The sequence below is a fragment of the Pelophylax lessonae genome (genome assembly GCF_965119305.1).
Source record: "Pelophylax lessonae genome assembly, chromosome: 2".
In the NCBI taxonomy this organism is placed as follows: domain Eukaryota; kingdom Metazoa; phylum Chordata; class Amphibia; order Anura; family Ranidae; genus Pelophylax; species Pelophylax lessonae.
The window spans coordinates 688,439,153-688,466,421 of NC_138769.1; the positions used below are offsets into that span (position 1 = coordinate 688,439,153).

Sequence of the window (27,269 nt, forward strand, 5' to 3'; positions counted from 1 at the left end):
TCTGGACACAGACACCGACTCCATGTTGCATAAATGTGAATTAAATGAGTAAAAGATGGCTTCAGCTCCTGCTTTCCACCTGTGGAGAACTCCTCAGATGTGTTTCGCCCTTTTGAGGTCCTTATCATAGAGACTTCTATTAACCAGTTGATGGTTAAAAGATGCAGGCAGTCGCTCCCAGGCAAATCACCGTACATGTACGGCGCTCGCTCTCGGGAGCCTAGGTGGCAAACGCGTGCCGCCGCCAGCGCACTCCCGCCCCCACTCATCAGCGGAGAAGCCGATGCGTGTGTCAGGTGGCTCCGATTGCTGCCTGACACCCACGATCATTCCCCACTGAGAGAGAAGGACGGTCAGCTGTTGTAAACGTAGCCAACCGTCCTTCTCCCTGGGATGATCACAGAGCTCATGTGATCCTGCTGTATAGGATCACATGTCTCTATGGTCATCTCAGAAGCCACGCCCCCCCCCCCCACAGTTAGAATCACTCCCCTAGGCTTACATTTAACCCCTTGATCACCCATAGGGTTAACACCCTTCCCTGCCGATGGCAATATTACAGTAACAGTGCATATTTTTAGCACAGATTACTGTAGTAATGTCATTGGTACCCCCCAAAAGTGTCAAAAATGTCAGTTAGGGGTCTGATCTGTCCGCCAGAATGTTGCAGTCCCGCAAAAAATTGCAGATCGCCACCATTACTAGTTAAAAAAAAAAAAAAAACAAACAATAAAAATGACATAAATCTTTCCTGTAGTTAGTAGACATGATAACTTTTGCGCAAACCAATCAAAATACGCTTATTGCAATTTTTTTTACCAAAAATATGCAGCAGAAATTATATTGCAGAATGTGAAAAATATAGTTTTTTAAAAAATTGTCGCTCTTTTTTTGTTCATAGCGTAAAAAATAAAAATCGCACAGGTGATAAAATACCACCAAAAGAAAGCTCTATTTGTGGGCAAAAAAGGACGTCAATTTCATTTGGGTACATCATCGCATGACCGCACAATTGTCCGGTAAAGTAATGCAGTGCCGAATCGCAAAATAGGGCCTGGTCAGGAAGGGGGCAAATACTTCCGGTTTAAAAGTGGTTAATAAGCCCTGAAAAGAGCGAAATGCGTCTGATGAGGGCTCTACAGGTGGAGAACATGAGTTGAAGTCATCTTTTACTCATTTTGTTTACATTTTCTCTACAGGGAGTCAGTGTCTGTGTGCAGAAGGCCACCATTTTGTTAAAGTCTTCCAGAGTCTGACAAGCCCATCCTGTCAGTCTTGCACCAGTCTATTCACATGCCGATCTGACTGACACAGGTTTGGGGGGCATTCAAGTTGTACTATTTTCATTGTTTTGGGCTAGATGTCTAGGTTTTCAAGAGACAAAAGAAAATTGCACGTGATTCAGCTCAAAGGTGTTCATTCGATATGGACATATTAATGAGTGGCAAATCTGTTATGACCTTCTGGAAGTAGCGAAGCCACAAATTACAAAGAAGCCAATTTTCCATTTGAATGTTTGGAAGACCCAAGAAGGTGATTCAGCTCATAGGTGCCTGCTCAAAATGGAAACAGCACTTTAGATTGGATCTAATCTTTAATCAGCAAATTTTCTATTTTCTTCTGTAAAATGGCGCCCAGGATTGACCTAGATATATACAATGCATTTCTAGCAATTTCTGTTGTGTCTTTGATCTTTAACTCATTCCCCGTTGCTAATCAATTTGATAGCGTACGTTCCTTCACACTACGGTGCGAGACATGCACAATTAATTTAACAACATAATTTAATTTTATGTCATAACGTGAGCTCATTGAGACAGCGATCCGATCAGGGTCACAGAACACTGAAAGCTTTCCGACCGGAATCTTTTCTTTCTCTTCCAAATTTACACAAGTAAAAGGAGGAACAGCCTTATTAAAAGCTCAGATGATATATTGCATTATTTGATAGTAATCCATGTAGCATGTAAAACTCATGCTGAGAGACGGAATAATCAACCAATAAAGACTATTCCCCGGTGAAACCCAGAGTACGCCAATTAATTACATTGCATGACAAGACAAAAGAAGTTAAAGATGAATGCAAATCACTGTGACAGTTAATATCATATATAATGAAGTATGAAAAAAAACTCCTTATTTTCACCTAACGCTATGTATTTTCTTTCAGGGGGAGACTGCTTTGGGCTATACAAAAACGCTATACAAAATTTTTATTTTTTAAAAAGATTGCCTGGGTTCTGGATTCTAGATCCAATACTCATCTTCAGTTCAGAGCTGCCACAGTATATCTTCTTCAATATGAAATGTCCCCAAGCTTCTGGATTTCGATGATGCCCAGTGTTTCGGGCAACCCGGAAGAATGAGTTCCTAGTGTGAGTGAAATATTTCATGGCCCTGCTCCTTGAAGGAGTGTTATCACAGCACCTTACACTCCTAGTGCACTGGTGTGACACTCTGCATTGGTAAGAAGAGCCCAACCCAAGGAAGAGGCGAGAAGAAAGAGGACCATGCAGTCTAACATGACTGGCCTTAAGACTTCTGAATAGATACAAATTAAAACATAAAAGAGATAAAATACTGCTGATGGGATTTAGATCATTGGGAGGGATGCCCCATAACTCCCTGAAGAAGAGGAGGAGTCCTCGATATGTGTCCTTCGACCCCACTTTTACAGGAGACCGTTGTTCAATGAGTGCTGTCCTAGGGATTAAGTGAGCAGAGCAGAAGCAGCAGAGACTTCTGGTATCCAGCCAAGTTCTTCCCCTTTCAGCTGGTACCACGGTGATTTAGACACTGTGGCTGCTCATCCATCCTTTCCTTGTGACAGTGTTGTGTGTTGAGTGGGCTCTTTCTCGTGGACTATATGTGCTCTTTCACATTGTATCTGGTGAGTATATATGTTGTTTTTCATAAAGCCCTTTTATCCCTTTACTACACCAGAGGTCTGCACTGTTTTCTCCCTTCCCTTGATTTTGCCCCATAACTCCCCACAGCCCAAATCTCAACGCAAGAGTAGTTCAGTTTGTTTGGTTATCTTTTACATTTTATTATAATTTTTTATTATTTTTTTTTTTTTTTTCTGATAGTCTATGGATCATGTTACCAAATTGCTGCAACATAAAATGTCACACCAAGCTGTCAACCCCATACTAATAAATTAAAATAATGCAATGGTAACCACAAGGGGAAGTTGATTTGGGGGAGTAAGGAGGTCTTAAAACCATAGTAAGCTTAGTCAGTGGCGTCGGCAGGGGGGGCTGACCGGGGCTATAGCCCCGAGTGTGCCCGCAAAAAGCCCCGGGTCTCGTGTGGATGATTTACTGTTATTAGCCCGAGTGTCCACTGTCCAATATGCTTCCCCTCTCCTGCCTGGCCTGCCACACTGGTTGCTAGTATCGCCTGGTGTCTAGCAACCAGTGATGTCACTCGTCACGTGACAACAACAGCCAGCAGGAGAGGCTCCCATTCAGATCGGCTGAGGATTTTAAATGCCTCATCGGTGCGTAGAATTGGCTCCGCCTCCACCCACCTCCCTCTTCTTCCGGCTGCAGATCAGAGGCGGCAGCGGCAATGGCAGCAGAGGGAAGAAGGTGAGTGCCAGATCAAGGCTCCCTATGTGACTGTATAGGAGGGGGATGGGGCAGCTGCATATAGAAGATTTGATCTTTCCATATTCCTCCTGCAGCCGCTGGATGCCTGATTCTCCTCCTCTCCCTTCTGCAGGCATTCAGCGGCTGCAGGAGGAATATGGAAAGATCAAATCCTCTATATGCAGCTATCCCATCCCCCTCCTATACAACTTCTTTTGCTAGCCGGGCCACCCCAGTGCTGTCTAGCACCCCCCCACTTTCCAACACCCCCACCAAGTGCTTTTTAGTCCCCCTCTCTCCCGCCCCCCCAGTGCTCCTTAGCCCCCCCTTGTGCTCTTCAGCTCCCCGCAGTGCTTTTCAGCTCTCCCCCCATGCTCTCTGTCTCCCCCCGAACTCAGTGATCTACAGTTTCCCCCATTGCTCTCCAGTCCCCCCCTTCTCTGTCCCCCTAAGTTTCCCTGCCCCCCGCCCCAGTGATCTCCAACCCCCGCACTTTCCAACACCCTGCAATGCTTTCCAACCCCCCCCCCCCTTAATTCTTTCCAGTCCCCCCCTAATGCTCTCCTATCGCCCCCCCCCCCCCCGCCCTTCAGCTTCTCCAGTGATCTCTGCTTCCCCTGTGCTCTCCAGCCCCCCTAGTGCTTTTCTATCTTCTATCATAACTACAGTCTCTGACCATCTCTTGTATCATGTCCGCAGTCTCTGACCATCTCTTGTATCATGTCCCCAGTCTCTGACCATCTCCTGTATCATCTCTGCAGGCTCTGACCATCTCTTGAATCATGTCCGCAGTCTCTGACCCTCTTCTGCAGTCTCTGACCATATCTTGTATCATGTCCACAGTCTCTGACAATCTCCTGTATGATGTCCTCAGTCTCTAACCATCTTTTTTGTCACGTCTGCAGTCTCTAACCATCTCTTTTGTCATGTCTGCAGTCTCTAACCATCTCTTTTGTCATGTCTGCAGTCTCTAACCATCTCTTGTATCATGTCCCCAGTCTCTGACCATCTCTTGTATCATGTCCCCAGTCTCTGACCATCTCTTGTATCATGTCCACAGTCTCTGACCATCTCTTGTATCATGTCTCCAGTCTCTGACCATCTCTTGTATCATGTCCTCGGTCTCTAACCATATCTTGTATCATGTCCGCAGTCTCTGACAATCTCCTGTATGATGTCCTCAGTCTCTAACCATCTCTTGTATCACGTACGCAGTCTCTATGATGTCCTCAGTCTCTAACCATCTCTTTTGTCACGTCTGCAGTCTCTGACCATCTCTTTTGTCACGTCTGCAGTCTCTAACCATCTCTTTTGTCACGTCTACAGTCTCTGACCATCTCTTGTATCATGTCCACAGTCTCTGACCATCTCTTGTATCATGTCTGCTGTCTCTAACCATCTCTTGTATCATGTCTGTAGTCTCTGACCATCTCTTGTATCATGTCCACAGTCTCTGACCATCTCTTGTATCATGTCCACAGTCTCTGACCATCTCTTGTATCATGTCCACAGTCTCTGACCATCTCTTGTATCATGTCCGCAGTCTCTGACCATCTCTTGTATCATGTCCACAGTCTCTGACCATCTCTTGTATCATGTCCACAGTCTCTGACCATCTCTTGTATCATGTCCACAGTCTCTGACCATCTCTTGTATCATGTCCACAGTCTCTGACCATCTCTTGTATCAAGTCCACAGTCTCTGACCATCTCTTGTATCACGTCCACAGTCTCTGACCATCTCTTGTATCACGTCCACAGTCTCTGACCATCTCTTGTATCACGTCCACAATCTCTGACCATCTCTTGTATCACATCCACAGTCTCTGACCATCTCTTGTATCACGTCTGCAGTCTCTGACCATCTCTTGTATCACGTCTGCAGTCTCTGACTATCTCTTGTATCACGTCTGCAGTCTCTGACCATCTCTTGTATCACGTCTGCAGTCTCTGACCATCTCTCGTATCACGTCTGCAGTCTCTGACCATCTCTTGTATCACGTCTGCAGTCTCTGACCATCTCCTGTATGATGTCTGCAGTCTGCTGCCTTTCAACCTAATTTACTGGAACTGTACAAAGGCACCCTAAACCCTGTGATAACCAATTAGAATTCACCTTTTGCTAGTGTGATGTCAGATAAGTAACACTTAACATTTTGCTTTGTGCACGGTTTCCTGAACAAGCTCTTGATGTTCAACTTTCCCAGGAAGTCAAAGGAACTGACTCACCATTTTCTGGTTACAGCTAATTTGGAAAGATTTGGTGTTGGTGCTTCATCTAGGCTACTGGAAAATTAATTTCTCTTGTGTGATGTGGATGTTCTGGGACCTCTGCTATTTGAAAATGGCTGAAGCAGTTCCATAGGAGCCTCCAGAAAGGCTTCTACATGGGGCACCCTGATTGCCGTAATTGGTGCTCTCAATTGCTTTTATGGGAAGAGTTACAAGTAAAAGTGGAGATTAGAAAGTTGAGAGATTAACATGCGTGTGGTCACATTTTATAACATTTTATGATGGGGCATTGGGTGGAGCTTGGGCGGGACTTACTTTAAAATGTGGGTGGGGTCATCAAATTTAGGTTCGGGCTGAAGCTCCTGGTCTTTTTCCCACCTAGCAAAGCCCCTGAGCTTAGTTTACAAAATTCAATACAATGACCCTCCTCCAGGGAACTTGAGCCCTTGTTACTTGAGCTACAGCTGCTTTTCAGGATTAAGAGCTTCCACAAAGACTTCAGGGAGGAGTCCTCTGATAACTACAATGGTAGCAGAGAAGTCAGCTGACCTCCAGAGGAACATCATAGTGGTTTCCTGGATCTGGGTATTAAAAGGGCTGCATATAGAAGTAACCTCCAGAGGAACATCATAGTGGTTTCCTTGAGCTCGGCTTTAAGAGGGCTGCATATAGAAGTATATAACCTTCCTACCTAAACAAAGATAATTACTTTAAAACTTGAGTAGGATAATAAAAAGCAAAAATCCCTTAGGCCAACTGCCTAGTGCCACTCCATCCTTACCACAGTAGATTTTGATGGTGTCACACTAATAAGACCAGACATTACAGTTGGACAAGGGACACTCACTTTGGATGAGTAAACCTTGAGCAGTACCCAGGAAAGGAGGGTAAATATTTGTTTTCTTTGCTAATCACCTAGAGTTGACCAGCTAGCGCTGGAGTAAGGGTATATTTAGGCCTCTTTCATGCTTGTGGGTAGCTGTGGCCGCCAGATTCCTGCGGCAAGATCGGTGAATTCTTGCTGCTGGAATGACCAGGTTATGAGATCAGCAGCGGCCGCCCATTTGAACTAAAGCGGACTGACAGTGGCCACTGATCAAATGTAGCTGCATGCAGTGCAGATAGCTGCAGTTAATGACAGATGTTGGAGCCTAGACGCAGTCAGTTGCTGATCACTACAAGTCTGGTAAACTCTGCCGTGGTGCAAAGAGGAGAATTGAGTCCTTGGCATGTAAACATGTAAACAACTCTGTCCGCTGCCTAATGCAACATAAGGGGGTGTGGTAGTTGGTGGGTGACAAGAACACGGCTCAATCATGTATTTTTGCCACCCTCCCAACTGCACATCTAAATAAAGCCTTAGCGTCTATTTCTCTCATCTCTATGTAATGGACCCAAAGAGGGGAAGCTGTACACAGTGCACTATTTCACCAAAGAAAATGCACAGGCTACACATGGGCAGTAACAATGAGGACCCAAACAGACTACATTAGCATGCTGATTGGCATTATGGAAATTTGTACTATGCATAAAAATGTGTTACTGACAATTAGTAGCATGGAGTATACAGTAAGTGACTGGCCTTCCAAAGCCTAAATGACCTGTGTGGAAATTTAGCTCTGCAGACAGATTGGAGTGCCCAGCCTCCACCCACCCCAAATCATTTTGCAATGAAAGCCAAGGTATGTTAACTCTCTGCTGCCCCCAACAGGCCAGGATGAAAAAAATGGGTGTTGCAGCAGTCTGGTAGCAGGCCAATTATTGGTTATGAGGGAGCTATTATAAGCACAAGCATTCTGTAAACCAACACTGTTATCTCAACTGTATTCAGTGCTGTACGAACAGGGCTTAATGAAATACTAAACCCTCATTGCAAAAAACAGTTCACCCTTTAGCCCCACATCACTCATAAATGTTTAAGGTTATTTAAAATAATTTTTCCCAAAAGTCTTACTATTCTTTTTTTTTAGGTTGTCATTGCTCAGTCCCTTTCTGCATTGCTTTCCTGATCTTCCAGTCAGGAAGCAAATGCATTGTTCACACCATTGAGCAGTCAGGTGTACAGTGCTAGTTCAGGGGATTACTTGGAATGAAGCTAGGACCAATAATAGCCTATATAGGAGGAGCAGAATAGTGGCTTGTAATGGAGGCCTTGGATGATGCCCGTACATGAATGTGCACAGAACATTGGCACATCACACTATAGGAAAACAACAAGAGAAGGGTGCACCGACCTTGTTCATTACCACTTAAAAGTTTATTAAAAGCAAAGAAGGGTAGCGTACAACATACTCACAAACGTAGCATATGAACAAGCATATAGGAAATGGGCACCGCTCGCTTCCAGGACACTTCTCTACTGCTGGATAGCGTGATGGCGTCCTCAAAACCTGATGTGGCTTAAGCGTTTCGAGGGAGGACCCTCTTCCTCAGAGCCAAAATCGCCACTCTGACTGAGTGATCCCTCGAAACGCGTAAGCCACATCAGGTTTTGAGGACGCCATCACGCTATCCAGCAGTAGAGAAGTGTCCTGGAAGCGAGCGGCGCCCATTTCCTATATGCTTGTTCATATGCTACGTTTGTGAGTATATTGTACGCTACCCTTCTTTGCTTTTAATAAACTTTTAAGTGGTAATGCACAAGGTCGGTGCGCCCTTCTCTTGTTTTTTTCTTATAGTGCCTTTTGGATACCCTTGGTCCTGAGGGGGGGCAGCAAAACCACTTCATTTGTGTCATAAAAACCGCCTAGAAGATTCATCCTTCCCGCATACCACTCGAGCGCAGGAGAGATATTGTTGTTTTTTGGACATCACACTATAGGCTGAGAGCATGAACATCAGGGTGGCTACACTGCTGCTCCAGGGAGGCCCTGTAATACAGCGTAGCCACCCTAATGGCAATACGTTAGATGGAACAGAAAAAATGGAAATATAAAAGGTATGCTGCAACATATCATTTTTCTTCACAAAGAGTTTAATAATACTTTAAGAAAGAATTGAATATTTTACCTCCAGAAAATGTTCTGCCTGTTGTTCCCGGTCCAACTTTCGTGATGTTGTAGTAATGAGACCTAGATGAAAGCAAAGAAGTCATCACTGAATTTTTCAGATCATCAGAAACTTTCAGTCATTCTCAGTTGTCTGAATAGCACTCTCTATGCCTCTTAGATCAATGCAAAGCCTACCTTCCATCATTCTTTGGACAGTGAATGCTGCACCATTAAATTATTCAGTGCATGGAGAGACGCACACAAAACCGATTTGCTTTCCAACATAGCTGGGTTAGATTAGTTAAAGCTGAACTTTGGACACACAGCTAAATCCTTAGTTGAAATACAAGCGTGTGATCGGTCTTTACTGTAAAAAAGATGTGCATCACTGTACGGGTAGTTTTGTGGTCCAATTACCCCTGCCAGACAGCATAGTCAGGTTGGCTACCCAACTTCTTAGCAATGGGGACAGCTCACAGTGAGACAGCTTTAGCAACAGAGGCAGTTCTGTCAACTAAGCAGAACTAGGTGTGTCCAGGTGCTGATTGAATGGCAGGTATGGTTACACCCTTCAGGGGGGGTAGGGGGGTTGAAATCCATCTATCACCCTGCCCCCTCACCTGTCATACTGCCCCCACCATTCACACTGCCTTTCTCCTGTCACCCTACCCCCCACCTGTCACCCAGCCCCCCACCTGTCAACTCTGTATGCAGCGCACTCCTGATCTCTGCACTGTGTATGCAGCACACCCCTCATCTCTGCACTGTGTATGTAGTGCACTCTTGATCTCTGCACTGTGTACGCAACCCACTCCTAAACTCTGCACTGTGTACGCAACGCACTCCTGATCTCTGTGCTGTGTAAGCAGCGCATTCCTGATGTCTGCACTGTGTACATCATGCTCCCCTGAGCCCTGAACTTTGTACATTGCCCACCCCTGGACTCTGCACTCTGTACAATGCGCACCCCTGAACTTTGCGCTCTGTACATAGCGCACCCCTGAACTCTGTACATAGCGCACCCCTGAATTCTGTACATAGCACACCCATGAATTCTGCACTCTGTACATAGTGCAGCCCTGAACTCTAAACTCTGTCCATAGTTCACCCCTGAACTCTGTAAATAGCACACCCCTGAATGCTGCATCCGGTACATAGCGCACCCCATAATTATGTACATAGCACACCACTGAACTCTGTACATAGCACACCCCTGAACTCTGTACATAGCACACCCCTGAACTCTGCACTCTATACATTGCGCACCCCTGAACTCTGCACTCTGTACATTGCACACCCATGAACTCTGCACGCTGTACATTGCGCACCCCTGAACTCTGCACTCTGTACATAGCGCACCCGTGAACTCTGCACTCTGTCCATAGTGCACCCCTGAACTCTGTAAATAGCACACCCCTGAATGCTGCATCCGGTACATAGCGCACCCCATAATTATGTACATAGCACACCACTGAACTCTGTACATAGCACACCCCTGAACTCTGTACATAGCACACCCATGAACTCTGCACGCTGTACATTGCGCACCCCTGAACTCTGCACTCTGTACATAGCGCACCCGTGAACTCTGCACTCTGTCCATAGTGCACCCCTGAACTCTGATCAAATACCACCAAAAGCTCTATTTGTGGGAAAAAAAGGACATCAATTTTATTTGGGTACAGCGTAGCATGACCGCGCAATTGTCCATTAAAGTAACGCAGTGCCGAATCGCAAAATATGTCCTGGTCGTTAAAGGGGGAAATCTTCTGGTCCAGAAGTGGTTAATGAGTAGGAACAGCATGTAATACAGAAGTTATTGATAGCGTTAATGATGTGGGTATAATGACAATGTAAGTGTCTGTGCACATATATTCTTTATTGGGCAGCCATCGTTCTAATGCAAACGGTTAAGCAGAGACTCTAATAAAGAAGATGATGAAATGTATACTTCTATTGCTCCCTGCTGCTCATGGAAAATACACTATATATATTTTCCCTTTAATAAACTTGATTATATGCTGCAAATAGATATATGTTCAATATAGCTGGAGGAACAAATACTATTAAAAAGTTCCATTCACAAAATTATGATTTTTTTTTTTTAAAACATTCTTTTGAAATGTGTAAGAAGCATTGCACAAAGCTTTTGGTTTTCCGACAATGATCAGTTCTGAAAAGCTCGGAGTAACCACAGGGCAAGCTGTCCAAACAATAAACTTCCCGGCATAGAAAATGGAAATGTCAGGAGTTAATGTGCCAACTGCATCTACTTAGTATTGTTACTTCCTGTGTTCTAACTATTTTTGGTGGCCATCTTTTTAAAAAACAAACATCTGAAATGTGAAAAAAAGGAAATATTAACCGGTTGCCGACTGCTCACAGTATATTTACTGCGGCAGTCAGCCCCGGCCAGGCAGAGTGACGTAGGTCTACGTCGCTCGCCTGTCACTCCTTTTAGAGCCAATAGCGGGCGAGCGCGCGCCCGCCTCGGCTCGTTCACAAAGGAGTGTGGGCGTGTGACCGGCGGACCCGATGTCCGCTGGTCACACTACGATCGCCGGTACTGCGGGAGAAAGACAGAACGGCTTATGTAAACGAGCCGCCTGTCATTCTCCCCTGTGTAAAAATGAAGATCAGACGGTTCTACTATGTAGAACCATTGATCTTTGTTTTTACACTAGGAGACCTGTCCCCCTACAGTTAGAATCACGCCCCTAGGACACACTTAACCCCTCCCTGTCCAATACAGTTAACCCCTTCCCTGCCAGTGTCATTTTTGCAGTAACAGTGCATATATATAGCACTGATTACTGCAGTAATGTCACTGGTACCCCCAAAAGTGTAAAAAATGCAGTCAAGGGTCTGATCTGTCCGCCGCAATGTCGCAGTACCGCAAAAAAAATCGCAGATCGCCGCCATTACTCATTAAAAAAAAAAAACACCAAAAATGACAAAAATCTTTCCCTTTGTTAGTAAACGCGATAACTTTTGCGCAAACCAATCAAAATACGCTTTTTGCGATTTTTTTTTACCAAACATATGTAGTGTAAAACAATTTGGCCGAAAATGTTAAAAAATTTTGGTTTTTACATTTTTTTGGGGGGGAATTTCATATAAAAAAAAGTGAAAAATATTGTTATTTTTGCAAAAATTACGCTCTTTTTTTGTTTATAGCGCATGATCAAAAAATCGCACAGGTGATCAAATACCACCAAAAGAAAGCTCTGTTTGTGGGAAAAAAAGGACGTGAAATTCGTTTAGGTACAGCGTTGCACGACCGCACAATTGTCCGTCAAAGTCACGCAGTAAAAAATCGCAAAAAACTCCCTGGTCAGGAAGGGGGTAAAATCTTCCGGGGCTTAAGTGGTTAAAAGGCAAATTCGGTATGAAAGGAATACCAGCTTGTCTTACTGCTAGTACTGTCTAGATAACATGATTACCAAAGTCAGGAAGATCCTCCTTTAGGGCTCTTTCACACGGGCGGTCCGATCAGATCCGCCTGTCAGTTTTCAGATCGGATCCTCCATGCAGCTCTATGGGGCAGCGGGTGTCAGCGGAGGTCACCTCTGCTGACACCCGCTGCCATCCGCATCCGATCCTGTGCTGAAATCTGGATAGATGGAAACCCTATTTTTCCATCCGTTCAGTAATCGGAGCGGAGCGGATCTGATGAGAGCGGACAAGCGGTCTGCTCTCCTCCGATCCCCCATAGAGGGCAGCGGGTGCTGAGACACCTCCCTCTCCGCTCTACAAGCGGAGACGGAGCTGTCATCCGCCCGGCTCAGCGGGGATCGCGGATCGATCCCCGCTGAGCAACACGGATCCGCCTGCGGAGGCGGACCGTGTGAAAGAAGCCTAACTCGGATTGGCTCCCTCAGTCCTCAGCCTTTACAGTTTCTGGGTGAGACTGGCCAGCTTCCTGGCAGCAGATGTGGTTGACAGCCAGTGGAGGGATTGTCTAAGGCACATGTGTCAAACACAAGGCCCCCGGGCTGAATCCAGTCCTCCAGGCCATTTCATCTTGGCCCTCGCACCTCTCTCGAAGCTGTATAGTGGAACTTATACTCGAGAAAAGAGCGTGCATGCCTGTTGTGAGCTTGGCGCATGCTCTGAAATGCGTCGTGCCATCTTCTCGGCTCCGGTGACGTCACGCTGCATTTCAGCTTGGTTTCCGGAAACAGCCGAACCCGGAAGATGCATAGCCGGCCTCTCCGTCTCCTACCCTTACATCTCCTGATGCTGGATCCTACAGCCATCCCCGCGGACCACCGGACTGATATAGAGCCTATCATCATTTAACCCCATGTGAGTTACTATTACTGTGTGCTTCCCTGGAATAAATTAATACTGCACTTAGAGGCGCTCTGCTTGTTTCTTCTCTCTCGCAGCTGTGGCAGCCCTCTTGTTTCTGCCTACACCTTGTCTCAGTGGTCGGCAGCAGAGAGGAGGACATAACTCATCTACCAGATCCTGTGCTTCTTCATGCAGCCGTGGAGAGGCTTATCTCTGCCCCCACCCCCCTCCCAATCTCAGCAGGCGGCAGCAGAGAGGAGGACATAACTTATCTACCAGATCCTGTGCTTCTTCATGCAGCTGCGGAGAGGCTTATCTGTGCCCCCCACCCCCTCCCAATCTCAGCAGGCGGCAGCAGAGAGGAGGACATAACTCATCTACCAGATCCTGTGCTTCTTCATGCAGCCGTGGAGAGGCTTATCTCTACCCCCCACCCCCCTCCCAATCTCAGCAGCAGAGAGGAGGACAGAATTCTTTCTACAGATCCTGTGCCTCCTACAGATCTAGCTGCAGCAACCTCTTGTCTCTGCCTCCCCTGATCTCACCATTAAAGAGGAAGTAAACTCTCCCCAAAAAATGAAAAAAAAAAATCTGTAAGACAAAGGCATAATGAGCTAGTATGCATTGCATCCTAGCTCATTATGAAATACTTACCTTAGAACGAAGCCCCCGCAGTGCCGCCAGCTCAGCGACAGGATGGCTGACATGTTCAGCTGTCCTGCTTCATGGTTTGCGTCCTCCGGCCATCGGATTGGCCAGAGGCGCAATTGCATCACTCCCGCGTATTTGCGTGGGAGCCGCCGTTCATGCCACAGGGCTCTGAAGGAACGGCACGGGTGGCCATTCCTTCAGAGCGCATGCGCCGATGACATCATCGGCTGCATGCAATGTAAATATCTCTTAAACGGTGCAAGTTTAGGAGATATTTACAGTACCTATAGGTAAGCCTTATTAAATGCTTACCTGTAGATACAAGTTCTAAGAGAGGGTTTACAACCTCTTAAAGCTGGCTCCATCCCTCCTCCAGACCCTGCAATTTCTGCTTCCCAGCTCCACCCCCAGCTTATTCCAGCACAAGGTAAGAGGTGTGCACTGCGCTCGCTGTAAGGGAGGGTGGGGGGCTCTTGACTTCTGATGGTGCGGGGGGGCTCTTGTCATCTGATATAAGGGGGCTGGGGTGGGGGCGGGGGCTTTGCACAGCTGAAGAGGGAGGTTTTTTTTGCAAATTTTTTAAGTGATTTGAATGCTTTTATACGTTTGGTCTGATAACATGGTAAGGTTATGTCATTAGTATTCTGCAGGTAGAAGGAAACATTTCCTGACTCCTTTTCACCCCAGTGATCAATCAGACTGTACACTGCAACTTTGTAGCAATTTACAAGAAAAAAGGCTGCAGCAGGGGGCTGATCTATGTCAGGTATATGTGAACCCATCCCAGAATTACTTAGGCTTCAGGATTTCAATATTTGTGCCATGCCCTAACCAGCATCTCAGTCCAGGAAGTAGACTTTGACCTTGGATAATGGGCACCATTCTTCTGTCTTCATTGTCTGGAGGAGTACTGTGATCCCTGCCTGGAATTGGGCATTTTTAAAAAAAAAAAAAAATCAACTGCACCGTTAGAACACTTTTCAAGCTAAGGTTTAATATATGCTCCTTTGTCACAGCCCCTGTGTCCACTCACAAGCAGCGCCGTCCATAGAGTGCCTTTTAATTACGCACATATTTTCTGCTTCTAAATTAAGCAGCAAACTTCATTTGAAAGCTGCTATCTGCAATACAGAGCGTTCCAGATGGCGCCGCTTCATGTGCCAGGAAATAATCATGGTGTGTAGTTGGTTGTTTGTGTGTGTGTTAGAGAATAGGTTTGTTCCCTTATTTCTCACATATTGATTACGGCAGGAGGGAAGTACACTACTTAACACTACCAACAAGAACGTTCCTGACAAACCCAACTTGTGCTCAGCCTTATATTATAGTCTTTATCTGGGTGACGAAAATAAACCAGCTCAGCGCCATGCAAGATTTCAGAGACCAAAAGGTCTAAAGCACCACATGTCATAGAAGGCTCCTAATGATGGCAGTTAAAGCAGCAGCAATTGTGTTTTTTATCCTGAAACTTTAACAATTGTTGGCAGCTCTTTTTTTTTTTTTTCTTTTTCTTTTGTGAACACGTTTATAAACTGTTTTAAATATATTTTTCATATTTGTGTAAAATCTTAAAAATTCAAATATACATTTATTAGAAGATCTGTGTGTGTGTGTATGTATGTATATACATGGCAAAAAAATAAAATAAAAATACAAATATACATTTATTAGAAGATCTGTGTGTGTGAGTGTGTGTATGTATGTATATACATGGCAAAAAAATAAAATAAAAATACAAATATACATTTATTAGAAGATCTGTGTGTGTGTGAGTGTGTGTGTATGTATAAACATGGCAAAAAAAAAATACAAATAGACATTTATTCGAAGATCTGTGTGTGTGTATGTGTGTATGCATGTATATATACTGTATATACATGGCAAAAATAAATAAAAATACAAATAGACATTTATTAGAAAATGTGTTGGTGTGTGTATGTATGTATATGGCAAAAAAAATACAAATAGACATTAGAAGGTGTGCGTACATATATACGGAGTATCTCACAAACGTGAGTACACCCCTCACATTTTTGTAAATGTTTTATTATATCTTTTCGTGTGACAACACTCTTCTCTTAAATTACATTTTAAGCCCTATCCAGATGACAGTTAAACAAAGAAAAAAAAGGACAACGAATAATAGAAAATAAATTTGTACTGAAAGAGATATTTAGATCGATTGCCAATTTTGGAAAATGATGACCGTAGCAAATGTTAATCAAGGCAAATCAAGCATGACAAGACTTTGTGTGTCTTGGTTGGCTGAATCTATACTACAGTGAAAGTGTTTATATATATATATATATATATATATATATATATATATATATATATATATATATATATACACACACACACACAGTATCTCACAAAAGTGAGTACACCCCTCACATTTTTGTAAATAATTTATTATAACTTTTAATGTGAAAACACTGAAGAAATTACACTTTGCTACAATGTAAAGTAGTGAGTGTACAGCTTGTATAACTGTCAATTTGCTGTCCCCTCAAAATAACTCAACACACAGCCATTAATGTCTAAACCTCTGGCAATAAAAGTGAGTACACCCCTAAGTCAAAATGTCCAAATTGGCCCAAAGTGTCAATATTTTCTGTGGCCACCATTATTTTCCAGAACTGCCTTAACCCTCTTGGGCATGGAGTTCACCAGAGCTTCACAGGTTGCAACTGGAGTCCTCTTCCACTTCTCCATGACGACATCACTAAGCTGGTGGATGTTAGAGACCTTGCTCTCCTCCAACTTCTGTTTGAGGATGCCTCACAGATGCTCAATAGGGTTTAGGTCTGGAGACATGCTTTGCCAGTCCATCACCTTTACCCTCAGCTTCTTTAGCAAGGCAGTGGCCATCTTGGAACATCTTATTCCATGTTGTGGCAGCAACCAGGTGAGGAGTACAAAGACAAGTGTGTCTTACTTACAGTGAAGCATGGTGGTGGGAACGTCATGGTCTGAGGCTGCATAATGTGTGACCCTTGATCTACATATAAATGAAACTGTGAATACAATGGCATCACTTAAAGAAACCTTACAAGTGCAGCACCCTGCCTCTGTTAGGCTAAATTTAGATTTGTTCTTTTGGTCTGGTCGGGGTTTCCTTAGCTGGGTGATTGTTTGTCCCTCTCTGTTTCTGGAAGAAGCTTCAAGAAGATAGATCAGGATGGCCAATCACTCAGTTATGAAAATGTATCATATCTCAGCCAATCCCCAGAGGGAGGGGTCCAGCAGGTGGCTACAGAGGTAATACTTATTTGGGAGGCCTTTGCCAGAGGGTTCTTCTTTTCTCTTCAGAGAGGGTTGAAGTTGCTGGTTTGATAGAGAGATTGCTAAAAGGGTTTTTTGCTGAAGAGCACCATCCTGGGTTTCTGGTCTAGAGAAGGATCCTATGTCTCCTTCGCTGAAGAGTGTCATGTGGAAACGGGGTGGCAGTCAGCTTCTGGGACATTGTGAGTAAGACTTGATTTTGGAACTTTCAAATGTTTCATATTTCAAACAGGACAACTTTTAAAATAAAGTGTATATTTTGTATTTACAGTAAAACTACTTAACAAAATGACACTAGTTGAAACAGAAAAAACAGGAGAAATGGTTATTACAAAATAAAATTGATGGCGGATCACCTTTTTTGTTAATCTAGTTAACAATGTACTCTATGTAAAAATGCTAAAAAAAAAGTGTGCTTTCTACAAAACTTTTTTTTCTCCTTGTGCTATGCCCGGTACAGAGCCAGCCATCTTGCCTATAACAGAAGGCGATCATTTGTCATGCATTTATAGGCCGCCTGTTTATGGACCTGGTCTTGGCCAACAAAATGGCAGCCAATGCTGCCAAAACACGTACACCTCTAATGAAGGACACGGTACATTAAGGCACATACCTCCCACTGGCCATCATGAAGTAAGACATTACAGCTTTCTGTGTCTGATCCCAGTCATTGCCACATTGATTTACATGACTATCTTGCTGCCTCATCATCTCAATCATCGGCGGGTCCTCTCAGCGTTGCTGTAGAGTCTACAACTGTTGGAAGCAGACACAGGAGGCATTCCGCCGTCATAGAGACAGCTCAATATTTCAAGCCCTGTCAACACACTCAAACTTGTGAACTGTAATAGCTGCTGGCACACAGAACCCTCATCTGCTTTATTAGCAAGCTGTCAGGACATGGAAACGTTAAGTAAAAACAGTGGCAGAGCCAGTTTGGGTGGAATAAAGGATAAGTGGTGTATTTTACAAAAGGATGTGGGAACATAACCAACATCCAGTTTAAATAGAGCTCTCTGCATCACTAAACATCAATAATGCCACTGTCATCAATTGGCCAATTCCACCTTATATCACAATATGAAAAAGCCAAATGTACCACTTTTTTTTTTTTTAATTCTCTGTGCATTTTGAAATGTATACAAAATACAAATGTATTAACAAGATGTACAACGACAGCATATGTACCTAGTATCATAATTACCAAAAGTAAAGCTGCTCTTAAGTCATTTTTTCATCTATCCATCTATTAAATCTTCTGCCCTTGTTGTTTTAACTTTGGATAGTAAAACATTTTTTTCTGCCAGTAAATACCTTATACAGCCCACTTCCTCTTCCTTGTCTGGTAATTAGTCTAGGCTAATGACATCATGCACCACTCTCTCGCTCACTCTATTGAGAGTTTGCCAGCAAGGGAGGAAGGGATGAATCATAGAAGGGCCAATGAGAGCTGCAGAGCTGGAGGGGGCTGGTTGAGGGCGGAGATAACAGGAGACTGCAGAGATCCATGTGTATACATCAGGAGAGGAGAAATGTGCAGGCAAGCAGTGGTGTGAGTGTCTGTCTGTATATGTGTGTGTATATATATATATATATATATATATATATATATATGTGTGTGTGTGTGTGTGTGTGTGTGTGTGTGTGTGTGTGTGTGTGTGTGTGTGTGTGTGTGTGTCTGTGCAAATCCAGGAAGTGAACAGTCAGCTGCCAACAGTTAAAATGGCTGCAGTCAGACTTAGTGGAGCGAGATTTCTGCAGCATATTTGGCAAGTACAGAATCACAGTATATATAACATAATATGCAAAGTGGTTGGAGGGAAGCTTCAGAATGGCAAATACATTTTTTATTACAAATTATGTGAGCAGACTGCAGTTCCTCTTTACCTATCAAAATAAAGGCCATCAAATGTACATCAAAGCATGCACGACCACATAGAGACAGAGGTGAGATCTAAGGACACATACAAAAGACAAAGGAATAACTGGGAAGGAAAACAATGTGAAAGGAGGAAACGACACAGCAGGATGGCTTGCAATTCCCCTTATTACACCAAATTCACAATACCAACATCAATTTTCTATCAAAAGTCTAGAATAACAAGCATAACTTTGTGGCATGTAGAAAATAAAGCGTATAGAGATCAATGCGGAAGATCAGGTCCGACAACAAGCTAGGAAGGAGTGCTGAAATCTGTGATAAAAAGAAGTCTGTCTCTTTGAATTGTGGCCAATATTTGCCTGGAGTTGGACTTTAAAGAGAAAGTGTAAACAAAAATGTAAATAAAATGAATAATGTTAAAAAAAAATTGAATTGCCCCCCCCCCCCCCCGTGGCTCAAGATGAAAGCATATGGCGGTCCCACGCGCATATGTAAACGGTGATTGCACCACACATGTGAGGTATCGCTGCAAATGTCCAAGAAAGAGCATAGTTCTAGCACCAGACCCCCAGTGTAACTCTAAACTGGTAACCTGTAGAGGCTTTTAAATTTTCACCTATGGAGATTTATAAATACTGAAGTTTGTTGGCATTCCACGAGCCTATGGAATTTTAAAGCTTGGCATGTTTGGTATCTGTTTACTCAGCATAACATCCTCTTTTTAGATTTGATTAAAAATTGGGTATTATATAGTGATTGTGTGCACTAAAATAATTAAAGTCTATTTTTTCCCAAAAATTTGCCTTTGACAAACTGATGGTCAAATATCGCGTGACATAAAAGATTGTAAATAACAACATTGTTTTCTTTCATTGTCTTTGCTTTCAGAAGTTTTTTTCTTTCATTGTCTTTGCTTTCAGAAGATATTAAATGTTTGGGGGTTCTAAGTAATAATCAAATAAAAAAAAAATGCTGATTTTTACATGTACTGTATGAGAGAAGTGTCAGAATTGGCTTGGGCAGCTAGTGGGTAAAGAAGCTTGCAAGTGGCTGTTTCCAAATCAAATTCTGGTACTTACACTGTTTGCATCTAGATTTTTTATTTATTTATGCTTTAAAAATTATATTTAAATCAGAACTCCAGCTAAAACTAACAAGCCCATTAAGGCTACTTGCACACTAGGCGTTTAGGCTTCATGTACACGGAACGTTTGAAAACCTCTCCTGAACACTAGAACTACTTGACAGCTAGTAACCAACGGTTTAAAATGTCAGTTTTGCTGTTTTTTTGCACGTTTTCTTAATGGTAAGAAATGTATCCCCATTGAAAACACCTATAAACGAAGCACTTATAAACGCGAGTTACCGCGTTTAGATGTTTGCGCGCTGTTACAAGCATTTGGCTTTTCGAATGCCAATAAACTTCCGTCTGAATGGATTTTTTTGCTTTAAAAAAAATGCCACTAAACTCAACTGCAGTTGCAGTAGTACTTTTGGCTCTGAAGAAGAGGATTCTCCCTTGAAATGTGTCAGCCAGGCAAATGCAGAGGCCATCACTTCATCCAGCACCATCGAAGTATTCTGGCAGTTCTAGAGGTGATTGGTCTCAATTTTCTTACATGCGTGCAATTTTGTGAGTACAATGTATGCTACCTTTTTGCATTTTCCTAAACTTTTTTAGTGGTAATGTACGAGGTTGGTGCGCCCTTCTCTTGTTGTTTTTCAGTATATTTGGATACCCTTGGTCCTGGGGGGCAGCAAGACCTTAGGTGGTGTGTACAAAGACCATTAAGACCACTTACCCTCTCCCATACCACTTAAAGCGGAGTTCTGGCCACGGGGGTGAAATTTAGCTAAAAATACCCCCCGGACAGTCAGGGCTAGTACATTCCACAATGGATAGCATCTGAACTGTCCCGGGTCGCACTTACCTTTTAGAAAAATCAGGAGAGACACTGTTTTGTATGCATTTTGTCCCATAATGTATGTGTGAATGGGGCATGGAAATGATTACCCATTCACAATCTGTGATCTTGGGGTGAATGGTCAGGTCTTTGATCTCTCATATGTTTTGCCTGACTTTAGTCCGCCAAATGTATCTTGTTTAGCACCCTTGAAGGATCTTCCTACTGATAAATCTGATTGCTGCTGGAATCCGTGTGCCAGTAACTGCGTCAGTGCACAATCTATACATGGATTCCTGATACAGAGAGCCGTGAGCGCCAGACAGAGTGATGAATTACCCCCTCGTCCTCCAGCAAGTGTATAATTGCCCGCTGTGTCCCCAATAAACATCATTTCTTACCATTTTCCCTGCAGATGACAGAGAGGCGACCCAACACAGTAATAACATGTTCAGAGGCAGGGCAAGCACAAACTATTAATCTTTTCATTGTTCTCTTAATGTAAAAAACTTATTTCACGCCTACAACATTTCATGGAGCAGATACATCATTAATCAAAGTGCTCCTTTCCTGTGACAAGCCACGCTCCTTAGATATGCGTTAAAGGGGCACGGTCACCTGTGAGATTAAGCTCTGATAGCAGCAGCCTTTCACCAATTACTAGTCATAGGGCATTGACTTAGTAAGTAAAGATATAATAATTACGGTCCAGAAGTGCAACAACAAATAGGCTCTTTGCAGCATGCCTTCTGTGTACATTTGAAAGGTTTAAAGCTTTTCTAAACCCAAGAAGAAAAAGTGATAGAATTACAGCTTACTGAGCATAAAAACCCCATGCATACTGGCCGTTAGGCCCTGGTACATGAGATTTTGGCATTTAGTTGCAGGCGGAGAGCAAGGGTTCCCTGTCTGCCAGCAGCCTGTCAAACTCCTTGAGAGGCTGACAGCTGCTGCAGCTGGACAGGGCTGGACATCACCTAGCGATACTTACGTTCAGGGCTGTATGTGCTCAGGGAATGCAGAAGTCTGCATTCCCTGCATTGATCCCTGGGCATGTAGGCAGGTGCAGTCTCTGTTCTCCACTGTAGGTGGTGCTTGGCTGGAGCGGTCCTTGGCTAGGCAGCATTCCTATTGGCTAAGCTTCATCCAGATGACCCTGGCGGCCATTTTGAGTCAGCAGAGCCTTAAAGGATAGGTTCACCTTTTACAAAAAAAAAAATTTGCAGGTACATGTGAATTTATTATTATTTATTTTTTTACCATGCAGGACTCCTGTAGACTTGTCATTGAATCTGTCTGCTCATACCTCATACAGGCAGGTAGATGCACACTGACAGGAAGAGAGAATGAACTACCAAAGTGTTTATCAACACCATGATAGTTCACTGAAACTACAAGCCGATAGCTGCAAAGGTTGTTGGTACTTGTAGTTTCCCCATTCACAAAGCACTTATTTTCAAACAGTGACGGTGGCCGCACGGAGAAGATGCCTGCCCGCAGTCAATGGGGAGGGCTGTAGCTGCTAGAACATGTAACATGTTCCAAAAGGTGAACTTATTCTCTAAAGCCTGGGGGCAGGCACTTGAAAAGACTCTGCTGACCCAAGATGGCCACCAGGGTCACCTAGATGCAACATAGCCAATCAGAATGCTGCCTAGGGGACCAAGGAAACTGCAGAGAAACCAGGTTTCTCTTGAGCCCTCTTCAGGAGAAGTACTGCTCCAGCTATAGTGAAGAACAGAGACTGCACCTGCCTACAGGCACCAACTGCCCTAAAGTAAAGCTAGGTGCACCACTAAAGTAAAGCTAGGTGCACCATCGAACCCCATCCAGCCGCAGCAGCTGCCATTTCCTGTTTAACAGGTTGCTGGCAAAAGGGTGCTCTTCATCGTGCACTAGCACTTTGGTACTAATCATTTCTAAGAGGTGAGCTGTATTCTGAAGTAGCAATGGAAGCTACCATAACAGTGCTCCCTATAAGAATGAATGAGACCACAGGCAGATGAAGGTAAGTGCTTAATCAGGTGTGATGCACTCAGAGAATGGGGGCATACTCATAAATTGCCCCATCAGGTCCTCTTTATCCTACATATAAACTGCAGCCCCATTCTTTCCTATGCGGAGAACTGTACACTGAAGCATGGCTAGAGGCTGCCATAACTGCAGTTCCTCATAGAAATGAATTGAGCTGTGAATGAAAGTAAGTTTGCCGCTAGGTTGAATGCACTTAGGGGGGTGGGGACATGCTTCATAATTGTCCCCACCAGGTCCTCTTCACTGTGCACATGCACCATGGTCTCATTCAGTCCTAGAAGAAAAAGGTTTACTTGGTTTACTGGAGGCCACCATAAGTATGGTTACCAATAGAAATGAAGGGGGCCACTGGTGGAGGCATGTGTTTTACCAGGTAGGATACCTTTTAGCATGCTCAGAAATTGCTCATGCTAGGTCCTCTTCATTCTGCACTGCGGTCTCATTCATTTAAACAAGGAGAGCTGTACTCTGAAGGATGGCTGGAGTCTGCCGTAACTACAGCTTTCTATAGAAATGAATGGAGCTGTGGATGTAGGTAAGTGTATCTCTAGGTGTGATGCACCCATGGTGATGGGGGCATGCCTTTTAGGACAATTTGTACCAAAGAACCAGTAAAATCAAAAAAATAGGCTTTGTAATGGGGTGATCCCAGCAGAGAAGTGTTGGGTTTTGGAGCCAACTGTTATGTACCTACAGCCACATTCATCCCAAACAACAAGATGCAGTGGATGTAGGTAAGTGTATCTCTAGATGGGATGCACCCATGGTGATGGGGGCATGCCTTTTAGGACAATTTGTACCAAAAACCCAGTAAAATCGAAAAAACTGGCTTTGCAATGGGGTGATCCCAGCAGAGAAGTGTTGGGTTTGGGAGCCAACTGTTATGTACCTACAGCCACATTCATCCCAAACAACAAGATGCACTTCCCTAGCTTTGGTGGAACTATTGTTCCCAGCCAGGCCCCTCGTCTACAGAACATTGCCTTTCTACCGCATTTCTGCTTTTGGCAGTGATTAATAGTGATGGACCAAATTACCGGCTGCTGTGAAACAAAGAGCAGACAGCTGTGTTAATTCATATATATGGTTGTACGGCACCATGACTATACCGAGAATTATGTTTTCAATATCAATTAGTTACCTTGCAAGCTAAACGGCTTGTAAATCAGTAGGTTACCAGTTTTCGTACTGAGTAAGTTAGTTACAAGTAAAGTATAGAAATATTCTGTTGTTGCCAAAGAAACTAGTTTAGAATTATGTATCAGACATAATATTCTTCCTTTCTCTCTTTATGAAGTAGATTTAATCTTCCAGCCTCCTGTCACACACTGTATATTGATTGAAGGCAGCGAGGAGACGGGCAGTAAAATAGACATTCACATTTTAACTCTTTTTCATGGACCCACTTATCAAAGTCAGATTAATAATAACTTTCTGTGGTAGACACAAACACCAATCAGAATCTTCCATTCTGACAACTGAAATCCTAAAGATTGCCATTGCTTTGCCATTTTATTTGTGTTTTTTTAAGACCACAGTGTGGTGTGAAAAAACGAAACATCAAAGTGAACGAAAAAAGTGCATGGGAACACACAGCAAAGTCCACTAGTGTCATATGGTCCCACTCCCTACCCAAAATGTAAGGACCCTTACCTGACCACAGCAGGGCTCAAGACTCCTATTGAGGGCAAGGCACTCTGGTCCACCTAGCCAAAAGGCCTTATGGTCCCCTCTCCTCGTGATCAGCCAACCTCTGAGTATTAGGTTATTGGCTCTTCCAAAGAGAGACCCCGCCAAGGCAGGGGAGGAAGGAACCTAAGGGGCACACATCCTCCCCCTAGACTTCAGTGTAGACCCAGACACTACCATGTTTAGTCATCGAAAAAAGGCACAAAAATAAGTGCAGTGACATATGTGAGTGAAAGAAAATAAATAAAAGGTGCCAGTGTATGATCCAATGGCTAGGCTATGTGGTCTGGTTTATTTAAAGTGTATGTAAAGGCAAAACTTTTGTTTAAGGTATTCGATAAAGTAGGGAGGGTGCCCCATTTTCTGTAGTCCTAACTCTACATTTTGAGAGCCTTCAAAAAGGAAGCACACACATTATAATGGATAGGCAGAGGGCAGGTGAAACTGGAGGGAGCCCACCCCTCCTAAAAAGGCACAGGGGCACACTGGACACCCAGCACAAATCACTATAGCAGCAAAGGTGTCCTAGGCTTTTTAGCCTTTAGTATTCGTTCTGTTTAGCATCTACCTGGATTCATGGCTTTTTAGCAGGTATGCATGCATGCATTGTGTTGAGTGTGCCGTTCAATTTTCAGTGGGTTGTCAACATGTGTTGATGTTGTCAACTGCTTGAAAAAAAAAAAAAATGAACGCAGCTGAGGGGTGAAGGAAAGGGAGATGGTTCTGGGGACCAGAGCAGGGAAGTTCAATCTGGATGTTTAGTAGTACTGCTTATCCCAGTACAAAGGAATTGAGCCGCTATGGTTTATTTAAAGTAGAACTATAGGCAAAACTTTTTTTTTTTTTTTTCATTTTGGATAGAGCAAGGGATGGTTATAACCTGTCAGAATTTTTTTCCCCATCTTTGTCCCATTGCAGACATTTCCCTTCACGTCCTGTTGCGTTGCCAAACAAGAAGTAAGTGAAAATCCTTGCAAATTAAGAGAATTCGTTGGGAACCCTAGGTCATCAGAAATGGTTTCCCCATTAAAGATTTCCCCTCTATTACTTTTTCGGAGATAACCCAAAATTTGGGATTATTTTGACTTTTAATGATAATAGTAAACAGGTCAGATAGGGAGGGCAAATCTCTATAACGGGGGCTCAGACAGCAATACAAACTTACAAGCGTCCTAATCCCTCTGCACATTATCTAAAACTAAAAAAAAATTATACTTTTAAGTGTTGTCAAAGAAAGTGTTAGGCATTTATCTACCCAAGGTTGCCATATCCTGCTATATTTGGCGGTCCTATCTGCTAGCATGGAAAGGGTATATTTTAATAAAAAGTACAATCAGAAACAAAACCACAGGTAAACATATACAGTAAAATCTTGGATTGAGAGTAACTTGGTCTGACAGTGTTTTTCAAGACAAGTAAAATTTTTTTGATAATTTTTGACTTGATGAACGAGCGATGTCTTGATACACAAGTAGCGTCACATCACAACTGAGTATAAAAAAGTCGAGAGGAGCCTCTAAGTGTAGCAATATGGTTACACGTAATGAAGCTACAACATTTGTGGTTGATGATTACAACAGGCACATCTAAGTAGGCAGGAATCCGAGGTAAAGCTGTCCATATAGACCATCCTCTGCACTGCCTTCGACGTCACCCCTTCCACCCTGCGCTCCACGAGTGCTTCAAGCCTCGCTTTCAGATAACTCTACTGCAGGGTAATCTTCCCGGTAACAACTGCAGACTGACGGCGGTGAGAGCCGGCGGTGTCGAGGATGGTCTATGTGGACTTTACCCTGGATGCCTGCATAAATAGATGTGCCTCTTTTCATAATTAACCATGTGAGTTGCTAAAGTTGAGCAGAGGCTGCCTTTTTCAATATGAGGTGATAGACATCTATACTTTAATACTCCATACATTGGATTGATACTCATACTCCATATTGTATGACCCTCTGTCATCGCAACCACTAACCTACTACAGGCTTATAACACCTGTTCATATAAGTTAATAAGAATCCGTCTAGAGCCATCCTTATTGAACCACTTTGGATCATTGTGGCATCTATGGGCCCCCAACGCAGCTACTATTTCTCATCCTCTTCTACACTTGCCCAATAACTGGGTTATATTGGAAATCAGGCATCCCTCCTTATCGGTATTTTTACAGTTTTAATCGATAGATCATCTCACCTCTCATGAAGACTCCTATGACACATTGTGTGTTCAGAACTTTGGCTGACCCCTGAAGAAGGGTGATACACCCGAAACGCGTAGGGTCATTTTCCGGTTCATTTCACCATGTGTACCTGAGTGTCTTCAATGTTGATGTTGTATATGATCTGTCATTGCATGCAATTTTAACCAGCCTTGTTGTTCACTGATTATTGTATGTACAGCTATTTGTATTCTTTTTCTTTGTATAAATAAAGTTGATTATTTTTACTCTGTTGTTCAGTGTTTGGTAGCATTCATAGACCCATACAATTGGGGATCTTTTTTCTTACCTACTAATCGGGATGATGGCCACCAACACTGGGTACTAGGTCACGGGATTACAACTTTCTCCTGTGAGTTGATAAATATTGAACCTTCATTAAATGTAGCCATATTGCTACACTTAGAGGCGCCTCTCTTCTCTTTTATACTATTGTAGCTCCTGCTGGATTTTGCTTCTAATCCCCTTGTGGAGGCCGCCATTTGTGGATGGACATTTT

The 27,269-nt window shown here is 43.5% G+C and overlaps 1 protein-coding gene across 4 annotated transcripts in view; it reads right to left on the reverse strand.

Moving 5' to 3' along the window:
• The window catches only part of FAT3 (FAT atypical cadherin 3), a 1,063,130-nt gene that overhangs the window by 331,861 nt on the left and 704,000 nt on the right, over window positions 1–27,269 (reverse strand). For all 4 annotated transcript variants that reach the window (XM_082246652.1, XM_082246650.1, XM_082246651.1 and 1 more), the window contains exon 6: window positions 8,834–8,895. In XM_082246652.1, the coding sequence (XP_082102778.1) occupies window positions 8,834–8,895 (62 nt within the window). The remainder of the gene's footprint in view (window positions 1–8,833; window positions 8,896–27,269) is intronic.